Below are 18,105 nucleotides of genomic sequence, written 5' to 3'. Positions count from 1 at the left end.
CCCCCAGTATTTTTAGATCAATCATCCCCCAGTACTTTTAGATAATCCCCCAAGTATTTTTAGATCAATCATCCCCCAGTACTTTTAGATCAATCATCCCCCAGTACTTTTAGATTATCCCCCCAGTATTTTTAAATCATCCCCCTGTACATAAGAACATAAGAATTGCCTCTGCCGGGTCAGACCAGGGGTCCATCGTGCCCGGCAGTCCGCTCCCGCGGCGACCCCCCCCCCCCAGGTCAATGACCTGTAAGTGTTCCCTACCTAACCTAAATATCCATACCCTATTCGCTTAATGTCCTGGTGGTCCAGCGTGTAACCCTCCCTCGCTAGCGGTGCACAGGTCAGGAGCGCGGACGTCAGCAGCAAGCTTTCCGTGCTCCCGCTTGGGCACGCGCTGTTTTCTAAATGGCTGCGTCAGTTCTTGAGAGTCCCGTGAGAACTGACAAAACATTTAGAAAACAGAGCGGGCACAAGCGGGAGTGCGGAAAGCTTGCTGCTGACATCCGTACTCCTGACCTGTGCGCCGCTAGCGAGGAAGGGACACACGCTGGATCACCAGGGACTACAGCGACGATGACGAAGGAGGCAGCAGAGGGCGGGTAGCTGTTTTAAAAGGAGCAGCTACGGTGGCGGCAGCGACGAAGACGGGTGGGTAGGTGGGTGTTTTAAACGGTATGGCACCAGGGAGTTTTAAAATGGTGTGGCTACGGCCGGCAGGTAGGTGTTTAAAACGATGCGTCAGTGGTTTCAAAATTGTACCTTCGCTCCATAAGAAGCACCGAGATTTCCACCCACTTTTGGGTGGAAAAAAAGTGCATCTTATGGAGGAAAAATACGGTACCTCTTATACGAGGAAAGACTAAAGAGGTTGGGGCTCTTCAGCTTGGAAAAGAGAAGGATGACGGGGAATATGATTGAGGTTTACAAACTACCGAGTGGTGTAGAATGATTTTTCAACCTTTTAAGTACAAAAAAACAGGGGACACTCAAAGAAATTACATGGGAATAACTTAAAAACAAATAGGAAGAAAATTTTTTACCCAAGGAATAATTAAGCTCTGGAACTTGTCAGAAGATGTGGTTAAAACAGTTAGCGTAGCTGGGTTTAAAAAAGGTTTGGACAAGTTCTTGGAGGAAAAATCCATAGTCTTCTATCGAGATAAGCACGGTCGAAGCCACTGCTTGCCCTGCATTGGAATATTGCTACTATTTGGGTGTCTGCCAGGTACTATGACCTGGATTGGCCTCTGCTGGACAGGAAACTGGAAGAACCCAGTATAGCTGTTCTTATGTAACTTCAGGATCAACTTAATTTTCATTAAAAATTCCCCTTACGATAAACTTTTCTCTTGACTTTCTATTTTATATTGGGTTGGGGGGGGATGGGCGATTGTTATAGTGGACATGGCAAAATGGAAAGCAATTACAGCGAGAATATTCATGTCTAATTAAAATAATTCTGATATGATAAAGCACAGTTACTTACCGTAACAGGTGTTATCCAGGGACAGCAGGCAGATATTCTTAACGTATGGGTGACGTCACCGACGGAGCCCCGGTACGGACCTTTTTAACTAGAAAGTTCTAGTTGGCCGCACCGCGCATGCGCGGGTGCCTTCCCGCCCGACGGAGGAGTGCGTGGTCTCCAGTTAAGATAAGCCAGCTAAGAAGCCAACCCGGGGAGGTGGGTGGGTCGTAAGAATATCTGCCTGCTGTCCCTGGATAACACCTGTTACGGTAAGTAACTGTGCTTTATCCCAGGATAAGCAGGCAGCATATTCTTAACGTATGGGTGACCTCCAAGCTAACAGAGAGGGAGGGGGGATGGTTGGCCATTAGGAAAATAAATTTTGTAACACAGATTCGCCGAAGTGTCCATCCCGTCTGGAGAAGGCATCCAGACAGTAGTGAGTAGTGAACGTGTGAACTGAAGACCAAGTGGCCGCCTTGCAGATTTCCTCAATAGGCGTGGAACGGAGGAAAGCCACAGAAGCAGCCATAGCTCTGACCCTGTGGGCCGTGACAGCTCCTTCCAGCGACAGGCCGGCCCGAGCATAACAGAACGCAATACAGGCAGCAAGCCAATTGGACAGCGTTCGTTTAGAGACAGGACGACCCAGACGGTTGGGATCGAAGGTCAGAAAAAGTTGAGGAGAGGAACGGTGAGCCCTGGTACGGTCAAGGTAGTAAGCAAGGGCACGTTTACAATCCAGTGTGTGTAACGCCTGTTCTCCAGGATGAGAATGGGGTTTCGGGAAGAAGACAGGCAAAACAATAGATTGATTGAGGTGAAAAGCCGAAACCACCTTGGGAAGGAATTTAGGATGGGTACGCAGAACCACCTTGTCATGGTGAAAAACAGTGAACGGTGGATCGGCGACCAGTGCATGCAGTTCACTGACCCTCCTGGCAGAGGTGATGGCAATGAGGAAAAGCACCTTCCATGTGAGAAGTTTGAGCGAAGTAGTAGCAAGAGGCTCAAAGGGAGGTTTCATGAGGGCTGACAAAACCACATTTAGGTCCCAGACGACAGGAGGAGGCTGTAGAGGTGGTTTGATGTTGAAGAGGCCTCTCATGAACCGGGAAACCAGAGGATGAGCCGTGAGAGGTTTTCCGAGGATAGGCTCATGAAAAGCAGTGATGGCACTGAGGTGAACTCTGATTGAGGTAGACTTGAGGCCAGCATTGGACAGAGAGAGCAAATAGTCCAGTACGGTCTCCACCGCCAATGAGGTGGGATTGTGATGATGCAGGAGGCACCAAGAGGAAAACCGGGTCCACTTCTGATGGTAACATTGGAGCGTGGTGGGTTTCCTGGAGGCATCCAAAATGCGACGGACAGGCTGGGACAGATTCCCTGGAGAGGTCAGCCCGAGAGAAACCAAGCTGTCAGGTGGAGGGAAGACAGATTGGGATGCAGTAGAGACTGATGCCGCTGCGTAAGTAGAGTAGGAAACACAGGAAGAGGAATGGGCTCCCTGGAGCTGAGCTGAAGCAGGAGGGAGAACCAGTGTTGTCGGGGCCACCGGGGAGCGATGAGAATCATGGTGGCCCTGTCCTTGCGGAGTTTGAATAAGGTCCGCAACATCAGAGGCAGTGGAGGAAAGGCATAGAGGAACCGATCCGTCCAGTCGAGCAGGAATGCATCTGGGGCCAGACGATGCGGAGAGAAGAGTCTGGAACAGAACTGGGGTAGCTGATGGTTGTGAGGAGCTGCAAAGAGATCCACCTGCGGAGTGCCCCAGCGAGCAAAGATGGAGTGGAGTGTGGGAGGGTCCAGAATCCACTCGTGAGGTTGAAGGATGCGGCTGAGCTGGTCGGCCAGGGAGTTCTATTCGCCCTGGATATAGACCGCCTTGAGGTAAAGATTGCGGGCCGTGGCCCAGGTCCAGATACGGAGGGCCTCCTGACAAAGGAGACGAGATCCGGTGCCGCCTTGCTTGTTTATGTAGTACATGGCGACTTGGTTGTCCGTGCACAGGAGAAGAACCTGAGGGTAGAGGAGGTGCTGGAAGGCCTTCAGGGCATAAAACATGGCTCTGAGCTCCAGGAAATTGATGTGATGTTGACGCTCCTGAGGGGTCCAGAGTCCCTGGGTGCGGAGATCTCCTATGTGAGCCCCCCATGCATAGGGGGAGGCATCTGTGGTAATGATCATGGAATGAGGGGGCGGATGAAAGAGGAGGCCCTTGGAAAGATTTGAGGAGTTCAACCACCATTGAAGAGATTGCTGAAGAGACGATGTCACAGAGATGGGATGAGAAAGAAGATTCGTGGTCTGGGACCATTGGTTGGCAAGGGTCCATTGAGGTATCCTGAGGTGGAGTCGTGCCAGAGGAATCACATGGACTGTCGAGGCCATGTGGCCCAGAAGGACCATCATCTGGCGAGCAGGGATGGATGGATGGAGGAGCACCTGCCGGCAGAGGTGAAGCAGAGTCCGGTGCCGGTCGGCAGGAAGGAACGCCCTCATCTGATTGGTATCGAGAACTGCTCCGATGAACTGAAGGCGCTGCGTGGGAAGCAGATGCGACTTGGGATAATTGATCTCGAACCCCAAAAGATGGAGGAAAGAGATGGTGTGATGAGTGGCTTGCAGCACAAGTGGGGATGTAGTTGCTTTCACCAACCAGTCGTCCAAGTAGGGGAACACTTGTAGGTTGTGGGACCTGAGAAAGGCCGCTACCACAATCAGGCACTTGGTGAACACCCTGGGTGATGATGCGAGACCAAAGGGCAGCACCTTGTACTGATAGTGATGATTCTGTATCTGGAATCGGAGGTAGCGACGGGAAGCCTGATGGATTGGAATGTGAGTGTAGGCCTCCTTGAGGTCCAGGGAACATAGCCAGTCGTGTTGAGATAGAAGAGGATAAAGCGTGGCAAGGGAGAGCATTCTGAACTTCTCCTTGACCAAACACTTGTTGAGGTTCCTGAGGTCGAGGATAGGACGAAGATCTCCCGTTTTCTTGGGTACCAGGAAGTAGCGGGAGTAAAATCCCTGACCTCTTTGGTCTAGTGGAACTTCTTCGATGGCATTGAGGAGGAGAAGGGATTGGACCTCCCTGAGGAGGAGTGGAGTTTGGGAGGAGTGAGAAGCAGACTCTACGGGAGGATGATCTATGGGAAGAGTCTGGAACCTTAGTGAGTATCCGTGACGGATGATGTTGAGAACCCACAGGTCTGATGTGATGGCCTCCCAGCGTTGGAGAAAGATGGTGAGGCGGCCTCCGATAGGTTGAGGAAGAGGCATGGAAGGTTGGAGACTGGCTATGCCCTGGAGAAAGGAGTCAAAAGGGCTGAGGGGGTTTAGTCAGAGGGAGAGGCTTGGTCGCCTGGTGAGACTGAGAACGAGCCTGAGTGTGTTGTTGTTGTTGGCGAGGCCGGCGGGATTGTTGCTGAGGAGGATTCAGCGGTCTGGCAGAGAATCGACGTTGATAAGAGGACTGAGGCCTGTATGGTCGCGCAGGTGGAGTCTTCTTTTTAGGCTTAATGAGGGTGTCCCATCTGGTCTCATGAGCCGAAAGCTTTTGTGTTGTGGAGTCTAGAGACTCCCCAAAAAGTTCGTCCCCAAGGCAGGGTGCGTTGGCGAGGCGGTCTTGGTGGTTCACATCAAGGTCAGACACTCTCAGCCAGGCTAGGCGTCGCATGGCCACAGCCAGTGCGGAAGCTCGAGAAGTGAGCTCGAAGGAATCGTAAATCGAGCGCACCATGAATTTTCTGAGCTGGAGGAGGTTGGAAATCTGTTGTTGGAAGAGTGGGACCTTACGCTCAGGAACATATTTTTGCAGAGCAGAAAGTTGTTGGACCAGGTGTTTCATATAAAATGAAAAATGAAAGGTGTAGTTGTTTGCCCTGTTAGCCAGCATGGCATTCTGGTACAGGCGCTTTCCAAATTTGTCCATTGTCTTCCCTTCTCTGCCAGGAGGGGTGGAGGCATAGACACTGGAACCCTGGGATTTTTTGAGAGTGGACTTTACGAGGAGGCTCTCATGGGGCAATTGGGGTTTATCAAATCCCGGAATAGGGATGACCCGGTATAAATTGTCCAGTTTTTGGGGGGCACCCGGAACAGTAAGGGGATTTTCCAAATTTTTATAAAACGTTTCCCGTAGGATATCATGTACGGGCAGTTTGAGAAATTCCTTGGGAGGTTGGTCGAAGTCCAAGGCATCTAAAAAGGCCTGGGACTTCTTAGAGTCGGACTCAAGTGGTATCGAGAGAGCCGCAGACATCTCCCGAACGAATTTGGTAAAGGAGGATTGCTCAGGCTTGGAAGTGGTTTCAGTCATGGAGGGTTCCTCATCTGTAGAAGAGGCATCCTCCTCGGTACCGAGTGGGGATTGTTCCCATAAGTCTGGGTCCCTGATGGCAGGCTCAGTATGGCGGGTTTTAGAAAGGGACTTGCCAGAGCGCATGGATACGGTGCCGGGAGATGAAGACCGGCGTCGATCCCTGTCCCGGGAGGAATGGTGCCGATCCCGGTCCCGGGAAGACCGGAGTCGATCCCGGGCTCGGGAGGGGTCCTCTGCCGAGCAAGTCTGAAGTTCAGGCTGTGCAGATAAGACCGGCATGGAAGTGTTCATCGGTACCGAGGGGGTGGACACCGATGGAATGGTGCGAGGCTCGGGCCAGTCTGGTACCGTAAGGAGCGGTGCCAGTATAGTCGGAAGGAGCTGTTGGAGTTGCTTTTGTAGCTGCTCCTGTAGTTTGTCCTGGAGGATGGCCGAGATGCGGTCCTCCAATGGGGACACCGGTACCGTTTTAGTTTTCTTCGGTACCATAGGTGCTGCTCGACGCTCCGGCGATGAGGAGGCCGATGACGAGGCACTCACCAAGATCGGAGCGGAGCGTTTGCGGGATCGGCGGGACGCCGGAAGGACCGGAGTCGCCGCTGTACTTGGAGGGCGCTCTAGGGAAGTGGAAGGCTTCTTAGCCGGCTTACCTGGCGCTATCGACCCCGAAGAAGGATCAGGCGGTGTCGATGTGGTCGGTGCCGATTTAGGCGGTGCCGTCGACGTCGGGGCCTGATCCATGGCAGAACCGGTGCCGAAAAGGATATTTTGTTGGATTTGCCGGTTCTTAAGAGTGCGTTTCTTTAGAGTAGCACAGCGGGTGCAGGTGTCAGCCCGATGCTCTGGACCCAGACACTGAAGGCACCAATTGTGTGGGTCAGTTAGAGAGATCGGGCGTGCACACTGCTGGCACTTCTTGAAGCCCGGTTGGGGGGGCATGAAGGGAAACACGGCCTCCGCGAAATCAAACCCGGAGGCTTGTATGATTACAACAGGCCCCGCCGGGGCCGGCTGCAAAAAACAAAGAAAAAGACACGAGGTTTTTTTTTTTTTTTTTTTTTTAAAGGAAATTAAAGTCGAAAGACAAAATATAAAACAAAAAGGGATCAAAAAATCGCGAGCGGGAAGGCAAAAATAGAGTTTTCAACGGCCGTTGAAAGCACATGCGTCTTCGCTCCGTGGAAACGAAGAAACTGGAGACCACGCACTCCTCCGTCGGGCGGGAAGGCACCCGCGCATGTGCGGTGCGGCCAACTAGAACTTTCTAGTTAAAAAGGTCCGTACCGGGGCTCCGTCGGTGACGTCACCCATACGTTAAGAATATGCTGCCTGCTTGTCCTGGGATAATAAAAATAATCACAAAGAAGCAAGTTCTGATCTAATGCTGTGACCAAAGTCGGCCTTAAAAAAAAACCAACATCTGCTGCATTTATCCATAATGCATTGAACAGACTGACTAGAACTGATATTGACAAAGAAAAGAAAGAGGGTCCACTCTAGAAATGTAGACAGCAATAACAAAACGGTGAAGAAAGCTAGAGAAAAACAAAAACAAATAAACACCTCACATTAGCACTTAAGTGTATGAATTACAGATAGTGACAATCATCACATAAAGCAGAAATTAAAACATGAATCGCAAAGAAATCAAGTGGGAAGGATGAGATGTCTCCAAAGTCTTTTATTGAGAGCAGGGATACAATTCTATAATTTCACGACTCAACACTGCAAGCTTTTCGGTACTTTTACACATTTTTTTTCTTTCTGAAATAGTAATTTTTAAGAAGTGTTCTTACACTATCCTGTAGAGGTGGAACATTCCAGAGTCACTAAACATATTTTTCATAATACCAATTCTAGAATTAAATACATTTTTGAAGATCTGAGCTCTATTCAGATGTACTTCTCTATTACATTCACTTGCATATTTTAGTCATTTGCATGTATGCCTTGTAGTTATTTTTGTTCCTAGCTTTTATGTATGCATTATCACATTTACATATGTATATTTTATGTTTGTCTATAGACCTTACAGTGTTTATCTTGTTTTCATTTTATGATGTATGTTTTATATTTTAACACTTTTAATGTTTTTATATTTGGTACTTCTTGTTCATGTTGTTGCATATGTATAATTATATTTTTGATTTGGTTGTAGACTCCTGAAGTTTAGCTGTACTGAAATGCCTGCAGCATTGGGTCATGAATTATAGAAGTGTATCCCTGCTCTCAATAAAAGACTCCCCAACCCTTTTACGAAGCTATGTTAAGCTTTTTTTATTACCAGTCGTGGCAGCATTAGCTCTGATGCTCATAGGAATTCTATGAGTGTTGCGGCCGGCGATAATAAAGCCTAACATGGCTTCGTAAAAGGGGAGGGGAGGGGGTTGATGGAGACATCTCGTCCTTCCCACTTGATTTCTTTGTGATTTACATTTCTGTGGGAACTGTACATTGCTTTTTGAAGTGAAAAACTTTTTTTGTGCTACGTAAACAGAAAAAGAAATGCTGCTGCAAGATGCTGGTAAAAGCTAAAGCAGCATCTCTAAACACCTGTGAGCATCCTGAGTAAAACCAGCATGTCAAGTTTTAAGAGAAGCTCTTTCAGTTATGGTTAACAGTGGCCTGCACTAGCATTTATTAAACAAGGCTTACCTTACTTTTGTAGCTAGGTGAATAAGATTCTTTATGAATATCCTATGACTCCTGACACAAAATATTGTTATTAAATACGCTTAACACGGCCATACTGTTGGTTGGATATGTATTTATATGGTTGTTTTAAATATTTATAACTAATACCCTTTATTAATATGCTTTTCTTCCCAGCTTCCTTCATTCTTTTACATTTTGCACATTGCTCTCTAGCCTTTCGCTTCCCCAGCTGTATTATATATGTAGACAAATAGCTTTCCCTATCCACTATAATCAGGCAACAGAGATACTAAACTTAATCATTACATAATAAACCTTGTTGTCAAAGACAGAAAAAGTTCATTCTGAGTAAGGTCCAGTATTTGTAACAAGTTTAAAACTAACCTATACAAGTTGTCAGCAAATTGCTTACTTGCATTGCACACACTAGCCACAACTCTGGGGACATCAGTGCATTGGTCTGGCAGTGCTTTTAAATATTTTAGAAGAGGGACATATTGGTTATAGTGCTGTTTTAATAAACCAACTAGTTTTGGCTTTTACAAAATAATTTCTATTTCCTCTCATTTAAATCACACTACAGTAATAGCTGCCAATGGTTCAATGTGCATTATGCAAAAAGAGATTGTTATACAGCGAATTCTGCCTCTGAAAGTGTTTCATTAGCAATGTATTTTGTATTGCTGATATTTCAAGTTCCTACAAGGTTTCTGATCAACAGGAATAAAAAAACTATGTAAAATGGGAGAAGGGAATAAAAGCATTCAACTCTAAACCCAAAAAAGAGAGGAAAAGAAAAGTTCATAGTAAAAATGTACAGTCACAGGCCAGAAAAAGTGACATTCTACACAAAAGATTCCTTTCAAGAGAGCTTGCTAAGAGAACAACAGTTACATGGCCATGGAGCTGGTTTGTATAGTGTAATTAAAATAGTTGACTATGTCCATGCTCAATTTCCCTTGCAAAACAATCATAAATATAAATGCAGATAGGGAAAGGTTATTTAGTTCAAAGGCTTTTGAGCTCTTTCCAACCGTAAGCCCATTAAAAGCCAACTCAGTGCCCAGAAAACAAGCTTGTTCGAAATCAACACTTTTAAAGAAGTTTTTCAGGCTTTAAATGATATAAAACTAAAGTTTCAAAATTTCAGTTCAACTAAGGCTAAAACCAAAAGTTTGTTTTTAAACCTGCAGTAGACAAAGCTGTTTCCCTGCCCACCAACAGATAAGATTACTGTTAAGTGTCTTTACAGGTCTCCAATCACAGTAAGAGAACCAGTGAGTGAAAAAAAAAGGCCTATTTCTATTTGAGCTGTACAATCTTTTTGAGACATGTCTATTTTCATCTCACCAAGAGCCCTTTCTGTTGACTTAGAACTGTCTGCACTACATTTAACCTGTGACATAGCATTCCTTGTAGACCAATGATCAATATCTACTCAGAAAGCCTTCCGGTATCACATTTCTGGACACGTGCTGCTTGAAATACATGGATAAAATTAGGATTTCTTCTCTCTCGGAATCTACTGTGATGTAATATGGTAAAAGAAGAAAAGATTCATGGTTTTTAGCTTGGTGTTTGTTAAGAGGAACAAGTCTGTCACAGCTTCAATGATTTGTCTAGGGAAGATTGTTGTGCATTCTGTCTTCAAAAGGTTTTTCCTCCCAAAAAATCTAAAACTTTGAAAAAATTAAACATTAAAGTTTTCTGTTTCATTACATAGCTTAAAAACTTCTTATTTTTAAAGTCAACATTTTCTTTTTTTCCTTCCTCATTTATAAAAATTAAATTAAAATGTACAGGACCAAACACAGGCACTTTCCAAAGAGCCAAAAGAATTATTTAAAAAATACAACCAAACTGCCACTATTCGAGGGCAACAGACAGCTCCGTTTTTGGGGTGTCATCTCTAGGGTTCTCCGAAATGGCACTAGGTTTTGGCTGCTCTGGTAATTCTTCTTCTTCTTCCTTTTCTACCAGCCCTCCCAGAGACACCAAGGGGAAAGTGTTTTCGCAGTTCTGTGTTGAGGAGACTTGAGAAATGACGGGCATTTGGACAGAGGCATTGCTCTCAAAACTATGCTCCGCTAGCTCATAGTGCCCAAGGGCCTCCTCCTGCTCCTGGTTTAAGTAATCCGGCACTAGGAAATCACTAGGAAGAGAAAGGGTAAAGGATAGGGAAGAGACAGAGATTACAATTCAATACAGCAATAAAAATATTACGGATGACTTCAGCAATATTCAGAAAACTTGCAAACTAATTATATGGAGCTGGACAGTAACATGGTTGAGGTTTTCTGTTTCTAGACACTGAGCATAAATAGAGGAGTACCTAGTGATGAGAGCAGTAGACTGAGAGGCATGAAAGCCTGGGTTCAAATCCTGCTTCCCTTCCTAAAGCCACTTCACAAGTCACTTCACCCTCCACTGCCTGATATTTCAGTGTAGGAACCTATTTACTAAAAGTTTTATCCCATTTTATGTCTTACAAAAATATCTAGTAAATAAGACCTTCAGATTTAAGCCCTCCATGGTGGGGAACTATCTACTGTGCCTGAAATATAACTTGCTTTGAGCTTGAGTTTCAAAAAGGAAAGTAATAAAAATCCAAAAACCCATCCTAAGCATTTTGAATAAATACTACTGTAAATTAATCCTACAAGTAGCAGCAGAGATGACTGATTTTGTAAAGAATCTTTCTGAGGAACTTTTCTTTAGAAAAAATATTTTTCTAGAGATCACTCAGTTTCTGATGTCACTAGGGACTATATGAGCACAGCAAGATCAGATGAAAAATTCATACTGTTTGTGACTTTGCTGTCAACAGTCATATTAGATTTATTGCCTTTCTCTCTTCCTCTGCTACTAAAGCTCCCTTTATGTTTGTCTTAAATATGCTTGAATTCTGCCACTTGCATGCTGTAATTCCCAATCAGAATTTCTATTTTGTAAGGTCTTCAAATGTTGATCCCAAGTTATCCTGTATTCCATGCATCACATATTTTTGCAAAATGCACAAACTGCCTTACACAAACATAAGCCAATTAGTTGATGCTGGGTATAATACAAGTGAAATCACAGACTCCATAAATGAACTGGAAGCCTTTCAATCTGAGCTACCTTGTGATACTATTCTGACAATGCGTGACCCTAAAGGAGCATTTCAAACATAGTAACCCAGCAGTAAAATTTATAATTGAGAAAGAGATCATAGCACTTCTTACTATGTGTACTTTTAAAATGAGACAAAAACCCCTTACTCCAGCCAGAATTTAAAAGGTTAAGAGAAAATAAACTATTTGGTTTGAAATACAGGATTTAGCTCTGTGGAACCCAGACTTCCTGAGAGATTCTCTGGCAGATTGCAAAAAAAAATAAAAAATAAAAAAAATAATCAAGATGATGGATAGGATTATGGAAGCTGGAGCTTGCTCCAAGTTATGGAGGATGTTAGGGTGTGCAGTTCTACAGTTTGGAAATTAGTTCTGGCTTCTGTTTTCCCAATAAAGGCTAGAATATGCCGAGGTTGCACTGAAAAATGGACAGTACTTGTAATTGCAAGACACTCATTTCCTGAAGAAGCTCTTTACATAGAGTGAGAGCGAAACAGAGATCTTCCGTCGTAAGCTGTATCACTTCCAGATGCTTGGGTAGAGAAACTACACCTGAGCTAAGTACTATAATAAAATCTTGGATAAGGGTGCAAAAAAACATCTATTTATATATACATCATCTTTATAAAGCGATTTTCACTGGTGCCCTTTGAGGTAATTTTAATATATACAAAAATGAGATAGAATATGAAATACAATAGAAAAAGTTTTCATACAAAACAAATTTAAAAATTACGTGGACTGATGATAGCCCGCAAGAAGGTTATTAGCCAAGACTTGTTCTAAAGGCAAAATAACCGCTGGCACTTGAGCTCCAAAGTCTCTATTTCAATTTCATTCATACTGATATTCTTGATCTAGCATTAACCTATTTTTAGGAGTTATTAGTGAGTTCTGTTTTCTTAGGGCAGGTATTTCAGTACAACTAAAACACTTGCATCAGCTACAGTCAAAGTGTTGTTCTAATTCTATAACTTTTCTAATCTAAATCATACATAATCTCTACAAATAAGTCTGCTAAAAAAAAATCAAAAACTAAAACAAAATAATAATCAAGGTTTGATTAAAAAAATGTTTCCACTTTTCTTCCAATTTTACTGTGTTTGAAATGCTCCTATACCTTTTTTATTGTTTGAAATGCACCTAAATATATTTTTAAGGACAACTGTTTTTGCTAATGTATATTATCCTATGAACCAAATTCCCTTGTGCAATTAAGGTAGGATGAAGGAAGCCAACACAAGCTTTAAGATCAGGTGTAACCTGATAGAAGCCTATATTCTAAAACTTTTTTACCAGATACTTTTTGGAATAAAATCTGAACCAACCAGCTGGAATATATTTCTCACATTCTACTGCTCTCAGGACGTAGCACTATTATTACAATTACCTTTTTGTTTAGATTGCTGAAAAATGAAACAACCTATGGTGGAACACAAGCAGTAAACCCGGATTCCTACCTTTTAAGACCAGATCCTGGGAGTATCTTGATATTAACAAAATAAGGTGGCTTATACATTAGAATATGAATTAGATGAAGGCAATTTCCAGCGGGCCTGTATATAATATATAAACTGCTTTGGTTGTACCACAGAAAAATGAAGATATTTACCTTTATCAGGTGTTCTCTGATGACAGCAAGCATGTTTTCTCACATGTGGGTGACATCATTCACAGAGTACCAAAAAACTCGGCAAGTTGTATGGGGAGAGAGAAACCTCTCACCAAATAAACCAATGAGAGGAAGGTGATACAGCGTGAAATAATTCTATAACTTTGTTTCATCTAACATAGGTTTTTTGGAAGAGACCTCAATATTGGGGAACTGAAATGAACAAAAAGAAAATTTGCAACAGTATCCCCCGGGCTGACAACTCATATGTGGACTATCACTGCAGCACAAGTTGCTACCTTTTAGTGATGATGTGGAACCACAAAATCCAAATCTAAACAAAAAGTGAAAAAATGTGTGTATTGTTCACCCTCCTCTCATAGGAAAAGTCTTCAATTTTCAATTAGCTGCACATTACTGTCCATTTACACATAAGCGCAATGACAAATTATATGAAATATCCAACACATAAAAACATTAAAGTATCCAAAAATGCTAGACTTATCTGTGTTGAAAGGAAAGTCCGTAGTTCACTTTTTGTTTAGATTTAGATTTTGTTGTTCCACATCATCACTAAAAGGTAGAGAGTACATTATGATGTAAGGAGCGAACTCACTTGGGCTGTAGTGATTGTCCACATATGAGTTGTCAGCCCGGGGGGAATACTATTGCAAATTTTATTTGTTCATTTCAGTTCCCCAGTAATGAGGTCTCTTCCAAAAAACCTATGTTAAGTGAAACAAAGTTACAGAATTATTTCACTCTGTATCATCCTCCTCTCATTGGTTTATTTGGTGAGAGGTTTCTTTTTCCCCATACAACTTGCTGACTTTTTTGGCAATTTTCGTTTTTTTCCTTTTTGCCTTTATCATTCACAGAGCCCAGTGCAGCCACTGCTACGTGTACTGTCACTTTAAATATTTGCCTGTTGAAGTACGGGACCCATCAATACACTAACAAAAAAAAAAAAAAAAGGTTAAGTCAGTAAGAGGAGGTGGGTGGGTTTGAGAATATATGCTTGTAATCCTCAGAGAACACCTGCTACAGGTAAGTATCTTCATTTTCTCCCAGGACAAACAGACATTATATTCTCACATGTGGGACTCCCTAGCTGCCAGGATTATGACTCTAAGAGTTTAAATATTCAATAAATATGAGCCTAAGGGCATATTGATGTAATCCAAAGGGCTGGAGGGAAAGTTGGTGCTTAGGAAGTAAGAAGATGTTGAGAACCGCTTGTTTCTTCTGGAATTCTGTTCCAAACAGAAATGAGAGGTAAATGTATGTATTGAGGACCATGTAGCCACTTTGCAGATTTCCTCAATAGAAGCAGAAAGGAAGTGAACTACTGAGGCAGCCATAGCTCGCACATTGTAGGCTGTCACACAGCCTTGAGGTGTCAGCTCAGCTTGAGCATATGAGAGAGAGAGAGAGATACAGTCTGCCAACCAAGTTGAAATGGTTTGCTTTGTAATTGAGACATTCAGTCTCTTAGGAATGAAAGCTACAAAGATCTGGGAAGACTTCCTATGAGATTTGGTATGGTCCAGGTAGTAAGCCAATGCATGCTTGCAGTCCAAGGTATGAAGCGCTACTTCTCCAGGATGTGTGTGCAGTTTTTCGAAAGTATACAGGCAGGACTATGGGTTGATTAACATGGAATTCTGAGACTACTTTAGGAAAGAATTTCAGATTTGTACAAAGGACTACCCTGTTGTGATAGAATCTTGTGTAAGGCGGATCTAAAACAAGGGGTTGAAGCTCATCAACACGTCAAGCAGATGTGAGAGCTACAAGGAAAACAACCTTCCAAGTAAGAGCAAGATTGAAGCGGTTTAAAAGGAGTCTTCGTAAATACAGAGAGAACCATATTTAGATCCCAAGTAACTGGAGGTGGCTTAAGAGGAGTTTTTGCATGAAACAAAACATTAAGGGATGAATAGATAAATGTTTTCTATCCAATTGCAAATGGAAAGTACTTATAGCACTTAAATGAACTCTTGACTGAATTTGTTTTCAAATCGGAGCTGGAAAGATGTAGAAGTTAGACCAAAATGGATGGAAGCGGACAAGTAATAGGTTCTAGAGAATGTAATGTACACCAGGTAGAGAACTATATCCACTTACAGAAGTAACACTTTTGAGTGGATGGCTTCCTGGAAGCTTGGATAATCTCTGATAATGCAGATGACAGCACTTTGCTGGGGAGTTCCTGGTGAAGGAGGGTCTTTGGAGGACGTTATGTGTGTGCGTGTGTGTGTTCTGGTGACCCAATGTAGGACATAGCCTTGACAACACTGGTCAATGGTAATGAGGGACCAACATTAGTGAAAAAGTAGCAACCTGCCTCCAGTGGGAAGTTTGGGCGGGAGAGGAAAGGCAATGCTCTCTAGGAAAGAGTCAAAAAGAAGGCTATTTCGACTGGGGTTGAGCCTGTGCTTTTTTTAAGCCTTTTGTTGCTTTGCATGAGGGCATTGATTAGAATTCCTAGAAGATGATGGAGTAGGCTGATTATATCAATGCTTAGTATTATAGTAATAGAAGCATCAAGATGGAGCCATATATCTTCTTTAAGGGTGAATCAAAAATTAAAGACAATTGTTAAATTACGTGATAACCAGAACAGAGCTAGTGACATGCAACATATGTACTTGTACATTGCCTGTTTTATAGTTTGTCCATGCACAGTGCAGCACTCGGGCTTTAATCGTGTAGCAGCCAAGAGGTCAAAAACATGGACGCTCCATTGCAAGATTGCACCACTGAAGAACATGATGCAGTAGTGCGCTTTCTTTGGGCAGAGGGAATGAAACCTGTGGAAATTCACTGTTGGATATTGACTCAGTATGGACATAGCACCATGAACCAAGGAAAGATTTATGAATGGGTAAAAAGGTTTAAAGTGGGAAAAGCAGGTATAACTGAAGAAGGTCGTTCTGGTTGCCCACACAAGAGCACATTGAAAGGGCTGATGCCTTGATTAGTGAAGACTGACCGATAATGGTTTCAATTGGCAGCAAATTTGGATATCTATGGATCTGCATTTGCCATAATGAATGATGACTTGGGATACAGGAAAGTCTGCGCACAATGGGTTCCCAAATAGCTTACTGATCTGCACAAGCAACAGCGTGTGGAGGTTGCAACCCAGTTTCTGAGACGGTTTGAAAAAGATCCGAGTATTATGGAGTGAATAGTCACTGGCAACGAGACATGGGTGCATCACTATGACTCGGACAGCAAAAGACAAAGCAAGGAGTATAGACTAGAGAGTTGCGCGAGGACAGAAATCCCACCCGTCCCCGTGAGGAATCCCACCCGTCCCCGCGAGGAATCCCCTCCATCCCCACCCGTCCCCGTGAGGAATCCCCTCCGTCCCCACCCGTCCCCGCGAGGAATCCAGCCATGCTATAATGTTATCATCAAAAGTGGGCTAGGTTTTCTTCCTGGTGTCTTCATCATCACAATTCAACTTCCTTGTCAGTGGAATGGTGTGGATTTTCTACTTCATCTATTAGAGTCCATCTCAGTGCTATTCTAGCTTTTCACCTGCTAGTATAGGGAAAGCTTCTTACGGCTTATCCCTTGGTCTCCAGGTTCATAAAAGGACTTTTCACAACCCCCCCCCCTGTAGTCTGGGACCTTAATGTAGTTCTTTCCAGGTTGATGAAGCCACCATTTGAACCAATGGCCACAGCTCATCTCAAGTTTTTCACCTGGAAGGTTGTTTTTTCTTATCTTGCTCACTTCTGCCAGGAGGTTCGGTGAATTGCAAGTGTTAGTGGAGGATCCACCCTTCACGGTTTTCCACCATGATAAAGTGGTTCTGCGCACCTCCCCACAGTTTCTGCCGAAAGTGGTGACGAAGTTTCATCTCAATCAATTGATTGTTTTTCCAGTTTTTTTCCTAAGCCTCATTCTCATGCAGGAAAAACGGCTCTTTGCATTCTGGACTATTAAGTGTGCTTTGGGTTTTTTACATTGCCAGGACAAAGACTTATAGCACTTCTCCCCAACTCTTAGGCTCATTTGATCCTAATAAGTTGGGGCATCCTATTTCCAAGAGAACCGTTTCTAACTGATTGGCTACCTGTATTTCGTTCTGCTTTGCTCAACCTGGCCTAAACCTGATGAGTCAGGTCACAGCTCATAAAGTCTGAGCTATGGCAGATTCTGTAGTTTTGCTTAGATCTACTCCTATTGCAGAATTCTGTAAAGCTGGTCCCCAGTTCATAACATTTCCTTATCATTATTGTCTAGAGTCTTTCTCCAGACGGGATGGGCACTTCGGCCAGTTAGTATTACAAAATTATGTTCTTGAAGGCCAACACTCCCATCATCCCATTCTGGTTAGCTTGGAGGTCACCCATGTGTGAGAATATGCTACCTGCTTGTCCTGGGATAAAGCACAGTTACTTATCGTAACAGGTTTTATCCAGGGACAGCAGGCAGATATTCTCACAACCCACCCACCTCCCCTGGTTGGCTTCTTAGCTAGCTTATCTTAACTGAGGAGACGCAAGCCCTGCGTCAGGCGGGAAGGCACTCGCGCATATACGGTGAAGGCTATCTCAGACTTTTTAAAGTCTTAAAGTGGCGATGCACTTTTAAAGTGTCCATACTGGGGCTCTGTCGGTGACATCACCCATGTGTGAGAATATCTGCCTGCTGTCCCTGGATAACACCTGTTATGGTAAGTAATTGTGCTTTATGAGCAGTGGCCTGCAGTCTTCATTAAGATTCCACTGCATAAAGTGATGAAAGAGGCACTCTTCAAAAATGGGGAGACTCCTCTTACAGTCCCAGTGGCCCCTCGCAGGATAGACTCCCTCTACAGATTGCAATCACCAATCTTTTGTGGTGGAATCAGCCTTGATGAAATCTCACAGCTTCAGGTAGAGAGGCCAGAACTTTAGACAAGTTCAGT

At 43.8% G+C, this 18,105-nt stretch overlaps 1 protein-coding gene across 6 annotated transcripts in view; it reads right to left on the bottom strand.

The window, feature by feature from the left end:
- Positions 1-9,169: 9,169 nt before the first annotated feature.
- The window catches only part of ZBTB44 (zinc finger and BTB domain containing 44), a 100,745-nt gene continuing 91,809 nt past the window's right edge, over positions 9,170-18,105 (bottom strand). For 4 of the 6 annotated variants that reach the window (XM_033917516.1, XM_033917515.1, XM_033917517.1 and 1 more), the window contains one exon: positions 9,170-10,605. In XM_033917516.1, the coding sequence (XP_033773407.1) occupies positions 10,320-10,605 (286 nt within the window). In that variant the 3' untranslated portion in view covers positions 9,170-10,319. The remainder of the gene's footprint in view (positions 10,606-18,105) is intronic. The other 2 variants (XM_033917518.1, XM_033917519.1) reach the window with 1 other exon arrangement.

Source organism: Geotrypetes seraphini, chromosome 13 (genome assembly GCF_902459505.1).
Source record: "Geotrypetes seraphini chromosome 13, aGeoSer1.1, whole genome shotgun sequence".
Classification (NCBI taxonomy): domain Eukaryota; kingdom Metazoa; phylum Chordata; class Amphibia; order Gymnophiona; family Dermophiidae; genus Geotrypetes; species Geotrypetes seraphini.
Note: the sequence above shows the minus strand (reverse complement) of the source record. Positions and strands in the feature narration are given on the sequence as shown.